Below are 18,916 nucleotides of genomic sequence, written 5' to 3' on the forward strand. Positions count from 1 at the left end.
GGTTCAGGCTGGGGTAGGAAAAGCATGCATAATGATGGCATTTTCAGACCTTTGCTTGGACTTCTCAAGCAAAACACTACCCACACAAAAAGGTGCAAGGGACCATGGATACTTTGCCACTGGTATAATTTTCAAAGCGAAAGTGCATGTAGGCCCTCACTCTGAAAATTGCTGCCAAGCCCACGGAAATAAAATTGCACAATCTTTGTCCCAATCGGGGACAGTTTGCAGATTTCACCCAGATCATCATTTTGGTCAAAAAATATGGTGGTATCTCTGAAGTTAAACTGGGGAAGGGGATTTATAAACACCTCACAAAGCAATAAAGTCTGCGTGTACACACCTAAAAGGAACTTGTGTGCATGAGTTTGCTTTGAAATTCCTGGGGTAATTGGCGAAGCACACACATGTCACTTTTCAGAAAGTTACACCTGCTCTTTGGAGGGTATAACTTGTGCATATACTTAAAAAAAAAAAAAATAAAAAATAAAATAAAAAAAATGCTGTAACGCCTCTTTGCAGATCATGTAAAAATATGCACGTTAGTTAAATGCATACTTCCACACACACAGAGCCCCCGGATATTTTCATAGAGCATAAAACTGTTATATGCACATAAATAGCTTTGAAAATTACTCCCAAAAAGAACAAATATTCATATGTTGGTAGCAATCGCCCTGAAGCAGCTCAGAACAATTTGCTGTCACTATTAAAGATGCAAGAATACCAGTTAGTTACCTTAAAAGGTATGTGCAGCAAGCCCAATCCATCAATCTTCATCTTAAAAGGTTAGTAAAGGCTCGCTGATTAGCTTAAAGGAAAACTTTCAGCAGTTCATCTTTCTAACTCTGGAAAACAAGCACCCAGAGAAATGAAAATAATACATTTTCCCATTCTACTTGTCTACATGATGTATACTCTGCTTTCATAGTGGGTCAGTATGTTACTTTGTTACTTGACTATGTAGCTAGCTATGAGGGACAAGTGATGCAGTCTAGACATTCACGTATCTGTAACAATTCCTTGCTGGTAACCTTTAAGGACATCGAAAACATTCTGGCAAACTTTCTCCTTTGGATTAGGTGTAAAGGAGAGCATAGTATTACCCAGGAAACAATCTGAAAATGCTTTAGATTCGTCCCCTGAAAATATGTATGCATGTTTTGCTTAAAATTGTCCATTTTGAATTTAAAAGTGCATACAAAATTCAACTGGAATGTTTCATTTTTATAGCGTTGGGATTCTCTCTGTTAATATATGATTTGTTTCCTTCTGGCATCTACCTCCTCTCTCTCATATGTCTTTCACTCCACTGTTTTGAATGCTAGGAGAGGCCTATCTTGTTGCCTGTGAGTAACTGGTTTAACTCAAGATATCCTAGCTCAGGCATGGCATCATGTGTCTCTTGTGCTCTTTGCAGCTTCAGATCACTTCTGGTTGGTTTACTCATCTGGTTCTTGGTCTCCATTTCCATGGTAGTGAGTCTTTGCCTAAACTGAATTGTACTCCATTATCCAGCCTTGGACCCATGTACTCTTCTACCCGGAATGGCACCAATAAATCTAATTTCTTATATTCAGCATCCTTTGCTGTTCTAGAACTGTGGCCTGCACAGGTCTATCAGTGCACCTCCATCCTGACCTACTTGTTCTGTTATCCCAGTTTTTGATCTGAATTATTCGAGCCTGTATGTGGCACTTTACTTTTCAATGATGCAATGATGCAAGGCCAATCATAGAAACATAGAAATGACAGCAGAAGAAGACCAAACGGCCCATCCAGTCTGCCCAGCAAGCTATGTACTTTTTTTTTTTTCACATACTTGTTACTCTTGGCTTTTAGTTCTATTTCCCTTCCACCCCACCATTAATGCAGAGAGCATTGCTGGAACTGCATCCAAGTGAAATATCTAGCTTAATTAGGGGTAGTAACCGCCGCAATAAGCAAGCTACACCCATGCCTCTGTCCACCCAGACAATGCAATTCGGACCTTGTTGGTTGTTGTCCATATACAGATCCTCTTTTCTACATTCCCCTGCCGTTGTTTCAGAGAGCTATGCGTTGAAAGAGAAGTGTTAGACTTTCTCCCCTGCCGTTGAAGCAGAGAGCTATGCTGGATATGTATTGAAAGCAAAGTATCGGCTTATTTGGTTTTGGGGAAGTAACTGCCGTAACAAGCAAGCTACATCTCGCTTTTTTGTGAATGCACTCTTCTGTTTCGTGGCAGGGGGCCAGTTGGCTCTTTTTTTTTTTTTTTTTTTTTTTAAATTTTATTTTTTTTACACGGAATGGACCAAGATCACATCAGACCAGTGGGTCTTAGATATAATAAGACATGGTTTCGCTTTAGAATTTGCTTGACCTCTGCGTCCTCTGTTACTAGTCTCCCCATGTTCATATGAACAGAAGCGGTTGGCCGTCCGGGAAACTGTCATCCGCCTCAGCGAGCTGGGAGCCATTCTTCTGGTGCCCCTACAGGAGCAGGGGTCAGGTCGTTATTCTGTCTATTTCATAGTACCAAAAAAGGAGGGCATATTACATCCCATTCTCAATCTACAAAAGGTGAACATGGCGCTGCAAGTTCCTCGCTTCCGTATGGAGACACCCCGCTCTGTGATTGCATCGGTGCACAAGGGTGAGTTTCTGGCGTCGCACATAGCGATCCCTCATGATCACCAAAAGTATCTAAGGTTCATAATTCTGGGGCAACATTTTCAGTTCTGTGCCCTCCCTTTTGTATTGGCGACAGCGCCCAGGACCTTTACCAAGGTCATGGTCTTGGTGGCGGCAGTTCTCTGAAGAGAGGGGATCCTGGTCCACCCCTATCTGGATGACTGGTTGATTCGAGCAAAATCAGAGTCTCTGTGTCAAATGGCTGTGGATTGTGTCCTTCAGCACCTGCGATCATTGGGCTGGATAGTCAACCTGGCCAAGAGTCACTAGGTTCCCTCCCAGAAGCTGGAGTTTCTGGGAGCATTCTTCAACACAGCGCTCAAATTTATTTCTTACCGACCAGAGGATCCCTAAGTTACAAGAGCAAGTTTGAGCTCTCTTGAGTATGCAGTTACCCAAAGTCTGGGATTACTTACAGGTAAGTAATCCCAGACTTTGGGTAATATGGCCTCCCAGACTTACAGGTAAGTAATTCCAGACTTTCGGATCTATGGCCTCCACTTTGGAGTTGGTACCATGGGCCTTGGTGCATATGAGACCTCTGCAGTCAGTCGTGTTGTCCCATTGGGATCTGAAGTCTGAGCTTTTCCATCTGACTCTTCCCGTCACGGAGCCAGCTCGGGCCAATATGTCATGGTGGCTCCGCTCAGACAAGTTATGCTGAGGAGTGGCTTTGGAGGTACCTTCTTGGGTGATTGTGACTACGGATGCCAGCCTTTCCGGTTGGAGGGCAGTCTGTCAGGGAAGTTCAGCACAGGGCCAGTGGTCTGCGGAGGAGGCCTCCTGGTCGATCAACTGCCTGGAAACCTGAGCTGTGAGGCTAGCCATGCGGGCCTTCCTCCCCCTAGTGCAGGGGAAGTTGGTGAGAGTGCTGTCAGACAATGCCATGATGGTGGCGTATATAAATCTCCAGGGCAGCACCAAGAGCCAAGCTGAAGCCCAGGAACTCATCACCTGGGTGGAGCTGCACCTGGAGAGGATAGTGGGCACGAGCAATATTCAGGCGGATTTTCTCAGCAGACATTAACTGGATTCCAGAGAGTGAGAACTATCAGATGAGGCCTTCTGACTTCCTTGCCACAAATGGATAGAGATGTGCTTTGTGTTTTGCTACCGGGTCGTTTTTTGACTCGGATACTTCGTGGTAAAGTTCGGTTTTTATCGTTTAGTTTTTTTGAAAAAAAAAACAACTAAACGGGGAAAACCGAAACCGGGCAAAAAACGACGCGGGAAAACAAAGCTAAAAAAAAACCCACCCCACGCATTTAAATTAATTTTAATACATTACATACACCCCCCCCCCCCCATCCTGATCCCTCCCCAAGACTTACCAACATCCCTGGTGGTCCAGTGGGGTCCCGGGTGCGATTTGTCCCTCCGTGGGTGCCCAGTGTGCTAGTGCTAGCCATGCTCAAAATGGTGCCGAATAGCCTCTGAACTACTGTCACAGGGGCTACCGGCGCCATTGGTCAGCCCCTGTCACATGGTAGGAGAACCGACCAATGGCGCCGAAAGCCCCTGTGACATAGTATGGGCAAAGGTTATCGGCGCCATTTTGATTATTGGCAGCCGACGATGACATCGCTCCAGGACCCCCGCTGGACCCCCCAGGGATTATTGGCAAGCCTTGGGGGGGTCAGAAGGCCCCCCCAAGCTGGCCAAAAAGCTTGCCAATAATCCCTGGGGGTCCAGCGGGGGTCCGGGAGCGATGTCGTCGTCGGCTGCCAATAATCAAAATGGCGCCAATAGCCTTTGCCCATACTATGTCACAGGGGCTTTCGGCGCCATTGGTCGGTTCTCCTACCATGTGACAGGGGCTGACCAATGGCGCCGGTAGCCCCTGTGACATAGTAGTTCAGAGGCTATTCGGCACCATTTTGAGCGTGGCTAGCACTAGCACACTGGGCACCCACGGAGGGACAAATCGCACCCGGGACCCCGCTGGACCACCAGGGATGTTGGTAAGTCTTGGGGAGGGATCGGGATGGGATGGGGGGGCGGGGGGTGTTATTATAACTAATGTTTGGGGTGGTTTTTAATTTTTAAAACAAAAAAGTGCCTCTCTCCCCATACAAACCCGAAAAATGGATTTTCCCCGAAGTTCGGGAAAAATCCTTTTCGGGTTTCGGGGCCCCCGAACCAGGACGAATTAGGCAATTTCTTTGTAATTGCCTAATTCGTGATAAACGATTGCACATCTCTACAAATGAAACATGCCTCGTGGACCTCATGGTGACATTTTGCAATGCTAAGGCCCTGCGGATCTTCAGCAGGCGGCAGGAGACAGGCGCGGAAGGAGTGGATGCCTTAGTTCTCCCTTGGCCGTCGGACGTTCTCCTGTATGTGTTTCCGCCCTGTCCACTAATCGGCAAAGTGATCCATCTCTAGAAATTAATTCGGGTGATGTGATTCTCATGGCCCTGTAGTGGCCCAGGTGTCCATGGTTCACGGACCTAGTCCACCTAGCGGCGGATGGTCTTTTACCATTGGCCTACCTTCTGCATCAAGGACCCGTGTTTTTGGATCAGGCAGATTGCTTTTGTCTAGTGGCCTGGCTTTTGAGAGGGAGCATTTAAAGTTTATTCAGATGGGGTATTCGCAATCCAGGAAAACTTCCACCTCTCTGACATATGTCAGGGTGTGGAGAGTTTTTGAGACTTGGTGCTTGGAGCGCCGGATTCAGCCTACTCGGGCCTCTGTGGGAGATTTGTTAGCTTTCCTGCAGGAAGGTCTCATTAAAGGATTGTCTGTTAACTGCCTGCGGGTTCAGGTGGCAGCCTTAGGTTGTTTCTGTGGTAAGATTCGGGGAGTTGCTTCGTCTGCACATCAGGACGTAGTGCTTTTCCTTCGGGGAGTGAAGCATTTGTGTCCTCTGGTCCAGAATCCTTTTCCTTCCTGGAGCCTTAACGTGGTCTTGAGAGCTATGTGTGTGCCCCCATTTGAACCTTTAAAGTGAGCGACTCTTAAGGATCTTACTTTGAAGGTGATTTTTCTGGTGGCCATATGTTCTGCTCGGAGGGTGTCATAGTTCCAGGCTTTGTTGTGCAGGGAGCCCTTCTTGAGGATTACAGATACAGGAGAGTCCCTTAGAACTGTTCCCTCCTTTCTGCTCAAGGTTGTGTTCTCCTTTCATGTAAATCAATCTGTGGAGCTCCCGTCTGCCCAGCAAGCCTCACACATAAAATGTGTGAGGCTTGCTGGGCAGACTGGATGGGCCGTTTGGTCTTCTTCTGCCGTCATTTCTATATGTTTCTATGTTTCTATGTCCGATCATCTGTGCTGTGGAGTGGCCCAAGGTGGGGTCATAGCCTCTAGGGTCATTATTGCTCAGTGGTTGAAGGACACAATCAGTTCCGCCTACATTACTCAAGGTCATCTGGTTCCCGTCAGGCTTCGGGCGCATTCCACTCATTCGCAGACGTCCTCCTGGGCCGAATGTCAGCAAGTATTGCCGCAAGAGATCTGTAGGGCAGCTACTTGGAAGTCTTTGCGCACCTTTGCCAGGCATTACCGGTTGGATGTCCAGGCCCCAGATACCAGGGGGTTTGGAGAGTATGTGCTTCGAGCAGGACTCTCGAAGTCCCACTTTGGGTAGGGAAGCTCTGTTACATCCCAGGAGTCTGGACTGATCTGGGTACGTACAGGGAAAGGAAAATTGATTCTTATCTGCTAATTTTTGTTCCTGTAGTACCACAGATCAGTCCAGAGTCCCGCCCAGTGAGGGACAGGAGCTTAGGAGAGTCCGCTTGAGTCTTGTTTTCTGTCTCTTTATTCTGTATCTACAATGAAGAAAGGCAAAGGTTCTTCTATGAAGAATGCAGGTTCTTGTCAGTTCTATTCAGAGTTTGTTGAGCATTCACAGTTCCTCTCCCCACTGTTCAATTCAGGGAAGGGCTTACATAGAAACATAGAAATGACGGCAGAAGAAGACAAACGGCCCATCCAGTCTGCCCAGCAAGCCTTCACACTTTTTTTTTCTCCTCTCTCATACTTGTCTGTTACTCTTGGCCCTTAGTAACCTTTTGGTTCTGTATCCCTTCCACCCCCGCCATAATGTAGAGAGCAGTATTGGAACTGCATCTAAGTGGATATCTAGCTTAATTAGTTAGGGATAGTAACCGCCGCAATAAGCAAGCTACACCCATGCTTGTTTACCCAGTCTATGTAATTCAATCCTTGTTGGTTGTTGTCTGTATATAGATCCACTTTTCTTCATTCCCACCTGCCATTGAAGCAGAGAGCTATGCTGGATATGCGTGACTGTAGGTGGCACCTCCTCATAAGTAGCAGTATCAGTCAAATCTTCTCTTTCTCCATCTGCTGGAGGGGAGGCAAAACCCAGGAGTCTGGACTGATCTGTGGTACTACAGGAACGAAAATTAGCAGGTAAGAACCAATTTTCCTATACTGTCTTGACTCCAAGCTGTCATGTCAGTGGACTTTGTTCACATTGTGTTGTGTATTTCTAAATGCCAAGTGTCTCATTTCTTTCCTCCAGAGTAGCATCTCAGAACAAGATAGAATGTGGCACACATCCACACTGTTCCTACCTGCAGCTATAATTATGGTCGTCTTGTGTCAGGAGGTTTTATTTGTGTTTTGTATGATTAATATTGTGTTTGTGAGGTTATCTTTAGTGTCCTACAATTTTTTAATGTATTTTAAAGATGTATGTAAAACATTTTAATTTTGCAATGCGCGCAGAACAGCTATTGTTGAATTGGAATATAAATATTTCAAATAAATCTTCCTTCCTTATCTCCTCTTTCTCAGCCCCATTCCTTTCCCAGTTCTCAGCCCTCACATCAGCACAAAACAATAGAATATGGCAGGACAAATAAAGTATACACCAGCAAAAGTTGGCTTACGTCAGGTGCACACATGATGAAGCAGTAAATTAATCCTCAAATGTCTGGCTCCAGCTGTATTTTAATCAAACCCAACCCTGTCTTGACTGTTGGCATTTAGCTGCTCATTGACTTCATTCAGACTGCCTCGCAAGAAAAGACATGTGGCTATCGCAGCAGTTATGCTCGGTGAAGGCTGTAAAACAAGTGTGTGCTAAAAGTATATAACTATTCTTATGTTTGCCTTGATGGGATGTTTAGATAAAAATAAAGGAAAACAATGTGGGGAGCAAAATGAATAACTTGGAGGGCTCTGCTGTTAAGGTCCCTTCCTGACCCATCTTGGCCGGGAATTCCCAAGTGTAGCTCTTGTGGGCCATGAAGCAGTCTGGTTTTCAGGATGTCCACCATGAGATCTGTTTGCTTGCATTGCTACTATACCTTGTGCAATATTCATTGTGGACACCCTGCAAACAGGACTGGTTTGTGACCCTCAGGTCCGGGTACACGTATGGTTCATGTTCTTGGTGACTTTGGATAAATCCACTGTTTGAACATTTTATTATCTTGTTTTGCCAAATACAGTACAAAAGTTTATCTTCTAAAACAACTAAGCATTTTGGCTGTGCATGTACAATAGAGATTTGTGACCTTTTTACGACTTTCATGTAGTCGTGCTGTGACTTACCCTTGTCATTAATGGCAAAGATCTGTAATTCTTTTCAGGTTTTGATACCTTTTATTGGATCAGTATAATAATGATCTAAAGAAGGTGTTGTACATGAGCTTTTGAGACCACATGGGTTTCTTAATTTCATCTACATCATCATTCTTGGGATAATTCTTATATTGGTTCAAGAAAAGGTATCGAAACCTGTAAAGAATTCTTTTTTTTTGTTTTCCAAGACCAAGAGGGTTGATTAGACGTCGACCCTGGAAAAATGTATGACAGCTTTGTAGCCCTGTGCAGGTGATGTTTGTTGCATTCAGATTTATAATTCCGAATCTTTCGGATGCTCTTGTGTTTTAGGCTGTAAGCATGTGAAAGGAATCCTCTTGTTTGGTCCACCTGGATGTGGTAAAACGCTCATGGCCAGGCAGATTGGCAAAATGCTCAATGCCCGAGAGCCAAAGGTGGTTAATGGCCCAGAAATCCTTAACAAATATGTGGGAGAATCGGAGGCTAATATCCGAAAACTTTTTGCTGATGCAGAAGAGGAGCAGAGGAGGGTAAATATATCTGCATACTACCCCTTCTCACTTTTAATATGACAGAAGAAAACTTTGTTTAGTATGTACTGTACAGGATTTCAAAAGCACACACAGCAAGTGTTGCAATGCCTCACCTTCAGAAAACCAACATTTTATTTTGAAGCAGTTATCTTTATTTACATTTTGACAAGCTGCTTCCCAAAGTAGCTGGGAAGTCACAGGGAAGCAACAGTGGTGTCACGAATGACACACGCATGAACACACAGACGTCGAGGCTCATCCGGATGACAGCTTGTTTGATGCCATTTTGTATCCGTCTTAGCATGGCTGCTCCCAGCAGAGCCTGAAAAAGTTCAGGATAGCTGTTTAATTCATTCCAAAAGCAGCAGTTTTAAAACAGAAACCTTAAATTTGTACAATTACAATTTTGTTTAGTAGATTAACGTTTCAAACACTGTCCAGATCACGTGTGAGGGGAGTTTTTTAACACTCATTAAAAAAAAAAAAAAAAAAGAAATTAAGGCCGACTGTACAAATACACACCTTCTGTACTGAGCTATGAGAAAAACAAATGCAGTGGAATAATTCAAAGCCCAGCCACTGCAACAGAATACCTCTGATATGATGTATGGCGACAGCCTTCAGGTTCCCACCAGGTTCAGCTCTTCCCTGGTCACCATTGTGGTACAATAAAATGCCATCTAGCACCCCTGTTCCTTGGACTTGTACACCTGTGAAGCCAGAATTTCTATTGGTATGAAGGGGTACTTCTGATGACGAGTTCTTAGGAGATAAGGTCTGCAAAAGGTCAGTATTGCAAGGGCTTGTGTTCAGGGCAGATTGCCAGCCATATTCCTGGACAATATTCACTTTGTCTCTAGTGCATCAGGTGCCTTGCTTAGAAGCTCATGAGTAAAAGCTTCCCAGACAACTTGGAATCCATGCCTCAGTGGGGGAAGATTTCAACATTTTATTAAATTCCAGTTTTCTTCAGCTATTTCCCATTTGTTTCTCCTTTCCCATCCTTGCTGGCTGCAGAACAATTTAGTGTGCGAAATTCTAAATCCCGTTCGGAGTGTGTCATGTCATTTGTAACTACCTTCCAATGTGATTAGTCCCATAGGCAAACTGCCAAAGACTTTCAGAACAGCAGCTTAAATAATTTAAAAATAACATGGAACGTGCGCAGTTTTGTACTGCATGCCTAGCTGGTAGAAAATCACGACTGGATTGTGGTCCAAAACACTACCCATGATCTGGTATCTCCTGTGGACCACAGTCTGAGATAACTGGAAAGGTCTGCTCAAATAAAAATAGAATTAGCCAACTTTCAGTGTGAATGGGAGAGGTGGCTGAACACAAACGGTGCATACGGTTTCACTCTAAAAGTGGAAAAGCAGAGGAAATAAAATTGCTAAGACAAAAGGAAGCAGAGTGCCAAGCCAAGAGCTAAGAAACGGGCACGCTTATGTTTTTAGGAACCCAGGTGTTGCTGCCTCCATAATCTTTCTTTTTTTCCCCCATTAGCTGGGTGCCAACAGCGGTCTCCATATCATCATCTTTGATGAGATTGATGCCATCTGCAAACAGCGAGGGAGCATGGCAGGCAGCACTGGCGTCCATGACACTGTGGTTAACCAGCTGCTCTCAAAAATCGATGGCGTGGAGCAGCTGAATAATATACTTGTTATTGGTATGGAAAATACATGTTCTTCCCAAAATGATTATGCTGGAGGATGGGCTTACTGGTGTTGTATGCTTGTGTCGTGTTTCTAAAAGTGATGGAATAGTAGAGGATGTCTGATGTAGCCCACCAGCAGGACCTGGAAGTGGTCAATCAAAAAACTCCTCTTATTTTGCAGTCTTTTCTAATGCAGGGAAAGAGAGGAGGAGGAAGGAGATGGATAAAAGGGTGTGAGTGAATCATGAAGACATTGGGGTTGGGTGAGAAGGGACAGAGGAGATAAGGGAGAGCTTATGATTACCCAAACCATGGAAGATTCTTTCAGTCCTCATCAAACTGGGATGTCAGATTTCCCATTTTAACTGTCAGAATGCGAGATGAGCAAAGAGAAAACAAAAATGGCAAAGGAATAGATGGTAAGAGAGTACTGAAAGGCCAAAATTATTTTGTTGTAGAATGAGGCGCCATTTTAGGATCGGGTCACAAAGCAATAAACCAAATCTATTTTTGGTCTTATTTGACCAGCTCTTTCCTGCTCTTGGGCCGTCAGCTGCCAGTAATCAAAATGGTGCCGATGGCCCTTTGCCCTTACTATGTCACAGGGGCTACCGGTGCCATTGGTCGGCCCCTGTCACATGATAGGAGCAATGGGCCGATTACTGGCAGCCGACGGCCCAAGAGCAGTAGATCGCTCCCGGACCCCCGCTGGACCACCAAGGACTTTTGGCAAGTCTTGGGGGGGGGGGGGTCAGGAGAAGTGGGGGTTGTAGTTAATTAAATTTAAATGGTTGGGGTTTTTTTATTATTTTTCTCCAGACAAAGAGAACGATAAAAGTTTTCTGATCCGGGTGGTGGACCGAAATGGCCCTCCCCAGACCCAAAAACGAAATGGGGACAAAAAAAATTGCACACCCTTAATTTGCTCCATAAGACGCCCAGATGCCCGGGAACAGAGCTGGTTTAGCACACCATTTTTTTTATTTTTTTTTTTTAAATTTTCCCCCTCTGAATCCTAGGTGCATCTTATTGTCAGGTGCGTCTTATGGAACGAAAAATACGGTAATTACTTTGCTTTAGGAGGACCTGTGTCATTAACTGCTGTTTGTAAAATATATTTTATATACAGGCATGACCAATAGGCCAGATCTTATAGATGAGGCCCTGCTGCGCCCTGGCAGATTGGAGGTGAAGATGGAGATTGGTAAGTAAACTGGCTGCTTTATCAGATAGGTGAAATCTGCCTGATAGTGACTGAAGTCATCCTTTTTATTATCCAGAGAGCAAGACCAGAAACACACATACCACATGCCCCCCACCTACACACACACACATACACACACACACCCCTACACACATCATCTTTCCTCACCAGTGGTTGAGGATTGTTCATCTCCTTGTCTACCCAACTCTTCTGCCTCTTTGCTGGGACTACATACTAGCAGCCATGTTGTTAGTTTGTGGTAATAAAGTTTGGGGTAGTGAGAGATTTTGATGCCAGTAGAAGAGGAGAATGAGTAACGTCTGCTTGTTATACTTGATACTGCTGCTTATTCAGGAGAAGGTCCCAGCAGACAAAAGCTGCAAAACACTGGTACTAGAAGAGTTCATATACTAGAGTAGACAATTTATTACTAGTTGTCCTCTTCCATGGCCAGGTTTACCGGATGAGAAGGGCCGTATTCAGATTCTTCATATCCACACAGCAAGAATGAGAGAGCACAGTTTACTTTCCTCAGACGTCGATGTTCCTGAACTGGCTCAGGAGACCAAGAACTTCAGCGGGGCTGAACTGGAGGGTTTGGTACGAGCTGCCCAGTCCACTGCTATGAATCGGCACATAAAGGTCAGTCATGTGCCTGACCCCCTCCACTCCCTGTTGCCTGGGCAGTGGCCAATGCAGGCTTTTGGTTTGTTTGGATACATATGTTCAGGGAAGTTATTCAGAAGGTTTTGGTTAACCTTTATGATGAGCTAATAAACTCGTGCTAAACTCTGGCCTGATTCATTTTCGGACCAAAATTGAAAATAGAATGTAAATTGTGTTTTACTGGCATGCTTGGCATTCTTGTCTTTCCTTAAAGTGTTGATGCTATTTGGGAGCTTGGCAACTGCTGCTCTGGGTGGAGCACTCATGATCTCTCTCCAGCCGTGGAAAAGTACCTTGCTTTGTGCCTTATTTTTCAAAGACAAACACCACTCGGGTCTCCCTAGCAGGTGCTGTGGCAGCGCATGCCTATCGTTCTAGCCTTTGTATTATGCGTTCAGAGATGTAGATGGAAACGCCCTGTTTCAATAAAAGAATTGCACTGTCTTAGCATTTGGTTTCACCTAGTGTCAGGTTGACTCCTTGGGGTTGTAAATAATTTTTCTACAGACACAGCTGAGACATTTTCAGTCAAATGGAACTTTGCATTTTCTAGTGCTGCTATGCTGGTCATAAACAGATACCAGAGACCTGAGTCTAGTTCCTCCCAGGCCTGAAGACACTAAGAGGTTAATTTGTAAGAACTTGTGCTAAGTTGAGCACTCATTTTTGAGTGTATAACTTTAATCGTCTTTAAAAAGGATTTTAGCACTCAAAAATGTGCACACAAATGTGATTAAAAATGCATGCTCAAATTAGTGCAAATCCCATGCTAAAGAAGGTATTGGCTAATACTCCCCAATGCAGAGAGGTACATTAGAGCCCCTGTTTTTTTTTAATGCTGGAAACTCGAACTTCTGTGTCAGAGGGTGGAGTAAAGTTAACTTGCATATCTTGGACTAGTTTTAGTCTTTGGTGTCCAGTGTGGTCCTGGATGCAGGTCTTTCAGGACAGGCCTCTGAATCTGGGAACCCCAGGGCTTTGACCATACTGGCACAGCATCACAGACTAACACTTTACTCCAATTTTGACAATCAAATTAAACTCCTGTTCTAAAATACCTGCACTAAACACTGGGGTACCAGAGTGTAGGACCTCTGAGCCAGAGCAGAAAGACTGTGCCCCCAGGCCCTCTTGAGTCGGAGATGCATAATTTTGTTGTATGTGCAACAATCTATTATTATGTAAGCTCTTTGAGAAATGCACTTTTTGCAACAGAATTGTCACCATTGTGTAGCACTCGCTGTTTCTCTGGATTCGTCTCATTTCCCAATGCATAAGATCTGAGAACAGCTGTAGAACTAATAGCCAGGCAGAAGCTACATGACAGCAGCGGGACGGGGAGGTGGCAGTCCTTGCACACTGAAAAGGACCAATCCAGAGAAACATAAGGTAACAGCAATAGACATTTGTACATACAGCAAGCACTGCACAGTGGTGACAATTCTATTATAACTTCCTGTCCCAAACAAAAGCACTTTTTTCACTTTATGCCTGTCTAGCGTTCTTTTTCAGTTTTATGCTTGCAGCTCATATTTTATGCTTATGTATTTGTTGGCAAGTTTTTTTAGCACTGTAATCATTTGCATGTCATTTAGCATCAGGTGTTAACTCATTTTTAAGTCTGTGAGTAAAGACAAGTGCTAAAATTTAGTGCACGTTTTCTGCTCACGTTTGGCTTCTGTAGATGTTTAAAACAGGGGTCTGTTTCTGTGCTTTGGCATACACTGTGCCTTTAATAAGAGAGAGGGGGAAATGTCAGGTTAAAAAGGTTAGAAGATTAATGAAATATAAAGGCAGTATTTGATATTTGATAGTGTTGAAATGCAGAGTTATTAGCTCCTACAGGTGTAAGCTGAAAGACTCGTCTCCTGTCTGTACTGGCTGTGAGTGACTGGCGTATGAAGGCAGCAAACAAATTTATGTAGTAGATGAGATTTTTTTCAATATTAATTGATAAACAGAAGAAGGTGCAATTATCTTTTGATTTGCAGCCTTTGATCTCACTCGGTGTTTTATACCTACAACATAATTAAATAGCCCCTGACCCCCGCTGTGTGTTGGAGTACAGTACTAGAGCAAAGATTAATTAACGAGGAGGGTGGTTATTACAAGAAACCTGTTCCCCTCTCCTCCCTGCACCTTGAAATGAGCCATCACTTTTCTAACATGTGAGGTGAGCTCAGCCTGAATGAGTCTGTTTGAAACTCGCAACTGCACAAGGATGTGAGCGGCCATATGACCTGCCTGGCTTTGTAAAATAACAGGAAAGAGAGCTACCTGCTAGGTTAGGCAGCACAGCACAACAAAATGTGGCTTGAAAACCGGATCAGACGACTTTCATTACAGCTGTTGTATTTGTGTTGCAGGCCAGAGGAGGGCAACATTTCTGCCTTATATGAGCATCTACACAGTGAAAATTTAAAATGGCTTACTGATCTCAAATATGGTGTTTTTCTGTGTTTGTCTTAATTTGTGGGTTTGTCATTCCTGTAGAGGAAATGTTTATATTGCACTGCTTTTGGAGTGTGTTGATCAGGCATGTAATAATATTTCATAAATATAAAATCATGGATTAGCAGCTTTGCCTTGTGGTCCAATCCGGTCATCTCTAAAGATCTTTTTCCTCCGAAAACCTAACCAGGTTTGCAACCCTCTATGTGGTGAGGATAAGATCCTAGCTGGACAAACTGTACTGTAAATCCTTTGTGATGAGTCTGTGTACAGATCTGGAGGAAGTCATGCCAGATTGCAAACCTTGAAAAGTCATGTAATATATTCCATGTTGCATAACAAAACATTTAGATCTGGAAAAGGTTTGTCTTTAGACAGGTGGTCTTCACTGAAGGTCAGCTCTTTCTGACTCTGTTTCTCAAGTTCATTTTCAAGAGGCTTTTTTCTCCTTAGGTTGTTGTCAGACCTTCTGACCTGTTCAGCTTGACAAGAAGTTCACCTTTTGTCTGAAGATATTTTAAACCCAGTTAAGCCTTTTATCGACAGCTCTGGTCTGTGACCCTGTCCCTTCTGTAACTTATCTCCTTAAACAGCTGGAGTCATTAGATCACTCAGTCACAAGCAGCACAAACTGCCCAGAGAGCCCAGGAACAATGCTGAGGGATTTAGAGGTCAATATTCTCTGTGCTGTAGTATCACCATTACCCACAGTATCAAAGCCAAGCTTCCCCTTTCTCACTCTGCCTCTGGACACAGGGAGAGCTGCAGCGAGACGCAAAGTCTCTTCTCACAAAAGGCTTTGAAGCTTAAATTTCCATATGAAAAACGTGCCTCCTTTTTCAGTTTTTCTTTACAGGGGGGTGTCTTGCTGAAAAATTCCAGGGTGTACAAAATGAAGAAAAATGAAACAGCCAGTGTTGCACATAAAAGTATTTGCTTTTAATATCCAGTCTGAGCAGGTGGATGCTGGAAGTGGACCAGCTCAGACAGCAGGAAAGCCAATTAGTAAACATGCTGCTGATTCCTGGGTTGTCACATTTGGGCCTTTATCTTGAAATGTCCTCTCTCATAATGGTGAGATGATCCAGGAGGTCCCCTGGGTAAAATTGGCCCGTCTGGATAGAACTTTAAACAGAGCATTATCAGTGGCAGGCCCACGTTTGTAGAATTCACTCACAGACCAGCTGCGTACCATCGAATGTTTACGATCCTTTAAGAAGGCGTTACAAACATTTTTTATTTTCGCATGCCTTCCAGTCAAATTCCTAGGTTGGCATCCTTTGACTGTAAACATTGATCTGCGTATGATCAGATGTGCCTGGAGGCAGTGTCCACAATTTACATCTCTGTCTGTATATTATTGTGAATATTTACTTTTACTCTGCTTTATATGAGCATAGAATATTCATCTTTTAAAGTCTACGAATTGTCCAGGGACACGTTCTGAAACTGGATGAATACATTGACTGAACATTGGAAGATAAGGGTGGAGGAAGGGGCTGGAGCCCCACATACTGCCCTCACATTCCTGTAACTGCCAAGTGAAATTGGGCTGCTTAAGTCATAGACAGGTTTGTGACCCGCTCTAACAGTTTCAGACTCCTCACTCAACCTTTCTGTGCACATGAAACGGTGTCGGCCTGCGGCAGCTCTGCTGGTTCTCCTGGACTAGGCTAAACCCCAGCCACACCTGCAGGTACAAGGCCTTTAACAAAAGCCCTAGCCATTGTTTTCTTGTTGAGAAACAGATACTGATGAATGCTTGGGATGTGACTTGGTTTGCAAAGAGATAAGATGTGGCCTGGGGCAGTGACTTTCCCTGTGTCTGGACCACAGAGAAAGGAGGAGAGCATGCTTATTGGTGGCCTCTGTTCCCAGTTCTAGTAATCTTCATCAATTTTACTGCTTGATAAGAAACAGGTCTTCGGCTTCTTTAAGACAATTTAAGACACTGAGGGGCGGACGCAATATCACGCGTGTAAAAATGTGCATCCAAAACTGGGTGCCTGTTTTTTCAATGTGCGCACATCAACCTGGCTGCATGATGCTATATCTTAATGAGCTGCCGTGTTAAAAAGGACGTGGTCAGCTAAAGTTGTGCATCCCTAGCACTGTAAAGCATCGGGCACCCAGGAAAACGGGCGTTTAGTACAAGTGTCTGTTTTATCCCGCTGCAGTTAACTCAGATGCACAGTATACACGCATGCTTACAGTGTGCACATTGTGCATGTATATTCTGCACCCAGAGTTTGTTTTTTTTTTTGTAATTGAGCCCTTACATTTTCCCCCTAATTTTAAGTGCTGCAAGCAATAGAACTTAGTATAACAATGATACTAAGTTGTAGGAACTACAGAGACCAGTTTTTTTTTGTTTGTTTCTTCATGTGCTCTTGACTGACAACGTCAGCTCCGGGGCTGCCGTTAAATTTGCCGTGTTAAAAAGTATACATTGGTTGACCAGTGATTTTTTGCATCGGAGGGTGATAGCTAATAGCTTCATCTACATGGCATTTACATGTGATGAGCGCTATTAGCTATGCATTTATTTGGATGCGCTAATCCCCTTACTGCATCTGGTGTTAGTCTAGCACGTCCAAAACGTGCATCCAAACGCAGATTAGCCTGTGCACTAGTCTGAGCGCACTTCATTGCATCTGCCCCTGAGGAAGGGATAGATTTTGAGATACAGAGTTGGTTCTAGTTGTATTGGGAGCAGTGTTGCCTGGATAGGAAGGGATCCTATCTGGTTCTACACATAGGCACATGCACTAGATAGATCAGAGATTCACTTCTTCTGATTTGTGATTACAGCTCCCTCCCACATATATCACCTGTGAAAATAGGTTGCCCCCACATGTTCATGGCACTGAAAAAAATAGTGAATTTACTTATAGACATCATTGGATATTTTTACAGAGCTGGAGTACACACTGCGATTGATATATATAGTTATACACTTTACCTGCATGACTATTTCCTAATCCAGTAAAGAAAGTATAATGCAATACCTGTCTCTGCTGAGCTCTAGCTGGGATGAATTGAATGAGCAAATATTGGCCTCCATTTGAGTAAAATATGCTATTACTATTTAAAGTAAATCGTAATTATGGATTTTGCATAGGGCATACATATAGTGCATCTCTTAAATCATAATTGGCTGCAGCAGCCAGTAAGCATGCACAAAGGTTACATGCAGGGATGGTAAAGCTGCAATATTAGACCTACCTAAAGAGAAGTGGTCTACTCACCTCTGGGTCTTATTTTGGTCCTATTTAGAGGTTTGTTTGTTTTTTTACAATGATCTCCCCCCCCCCCAAGGGTCACTCTGTAGCTGTTCATGCTGTGGGTACTTTCCATGCTACCTGCATGATGCGTACAGGAGGCTGTCTGAGGATCATTATCATATGCCTTTTTTCCCAGTTTACCCGGATTTAAAATGGGAAGCAAGACTGAGAAGGAGTTTTCAAAAACTCAGAACTCATAAATCAAAAGCTTAAATACTTCCTTGAGAAATCAAATTGAAATTCAGAATGAAAAGGTGCTAATGCTCTTGTACAAATACTAAATGAATTACTTTAAAAACAAAAAAACACCCCACAATTTTTACTAATACTATAGCTTTCTCCAGGTTACATGGATGAGGAAGTGACAGTGATTGATTAAAGTTGGAAGTTTGTTTGCTCATCTACCCAGGGTGATAGAAAACACAAAGGGGCCAATGCACTATTTGGGTGCAGAAAACGGGCGCTCAGTGTTGAGTGCCCATTTTCCTAATGCGTGCCCAGCCACACTCCTGGGCGTGTGACCCAATATTTAAATTAGGGGTCACACACAAAGAGGCGCCAGGGAAAATTTGTGCATCCCTAGCGCCGCCTTGGCATAGAGTTGCACAGGAAAGGTGGCTATCAAGCGGGTTGGGAAAATGGACGCTCAATCTGAGTGTCCGTTTTCTCCTGCTACTGGCACAGACATGCACAAGATACGTGGCCTGGACCGTGTATCTTGTGTGTGTCTTTTGGGCATCTGGAATTTTTTTTTTCCCAAACTTTTTTTTAATCTGCTTTATTTGATTCCTCCTACTTAGTATTGCGATACTATTAGGAGGAATCCCTAAAAACAGGATTTTTCTTTTTTTTTTTAATGCACCCTTGAGCCCAGGGCTGGTATAAAATTTGCCGCGTT

At 43.9% G+C, this 18,916-nt stretch overlaps 1 protein-coding gene across 3 annotated transcripts in view; it reads left to right on the forward strand.

Moving 5' to 3' along the window:
- Positions 1 to 18,916, forward strand: part of NSF (N-ethylmaleimide sensitive factor, vesicle fusing ATPase) — a 251,295-nt gene that overhangs the window by 150,824 nt on the left and 81,555 nt on the right. For all 3 annotated transcript variants that reach the window (XM_029572512.1, XM_029572513.1, XM_029572514.1), the window contains 4 exons: positions 8,551 to 8,750; positions 10,260 to 10,425; positions 11,543 to 11,617; positions 12,072 to 12,259. In XM_029572512.1, the coding sequence (XP_029428372.1) occupies positions 8,551 to 8,750; positions 10,260 to 10,425; positions 11,543 to 11,617; positions 12,072 to 12,259 (629 nt within the window). The remainder of the gene's footprint in view (positions 1 to 8,550; positions 8,751 to 10,259; positions 10,426 to 11,542; positions 11,618 to 12,071; positions 12,260 to 18,916) is intronic.

The sequence above is a fragment of the Rhinatrema bivittatum genome, chromosome 12 (assembly GCF_901001135.1).
Source record: "Rhinatrema bivittatum chromosome 12, aRhiBiv1.1, whole genome shotgun sequence".
In the NCBI taxonomy this organism is placed as follows: domain Eukaryota; kingdom Metazoa; phylum Chordata; class Amphibia; order Gymnophiona; family Rhinatrematidae; genus Rhinatrema; species Rhinatrema bivittatum.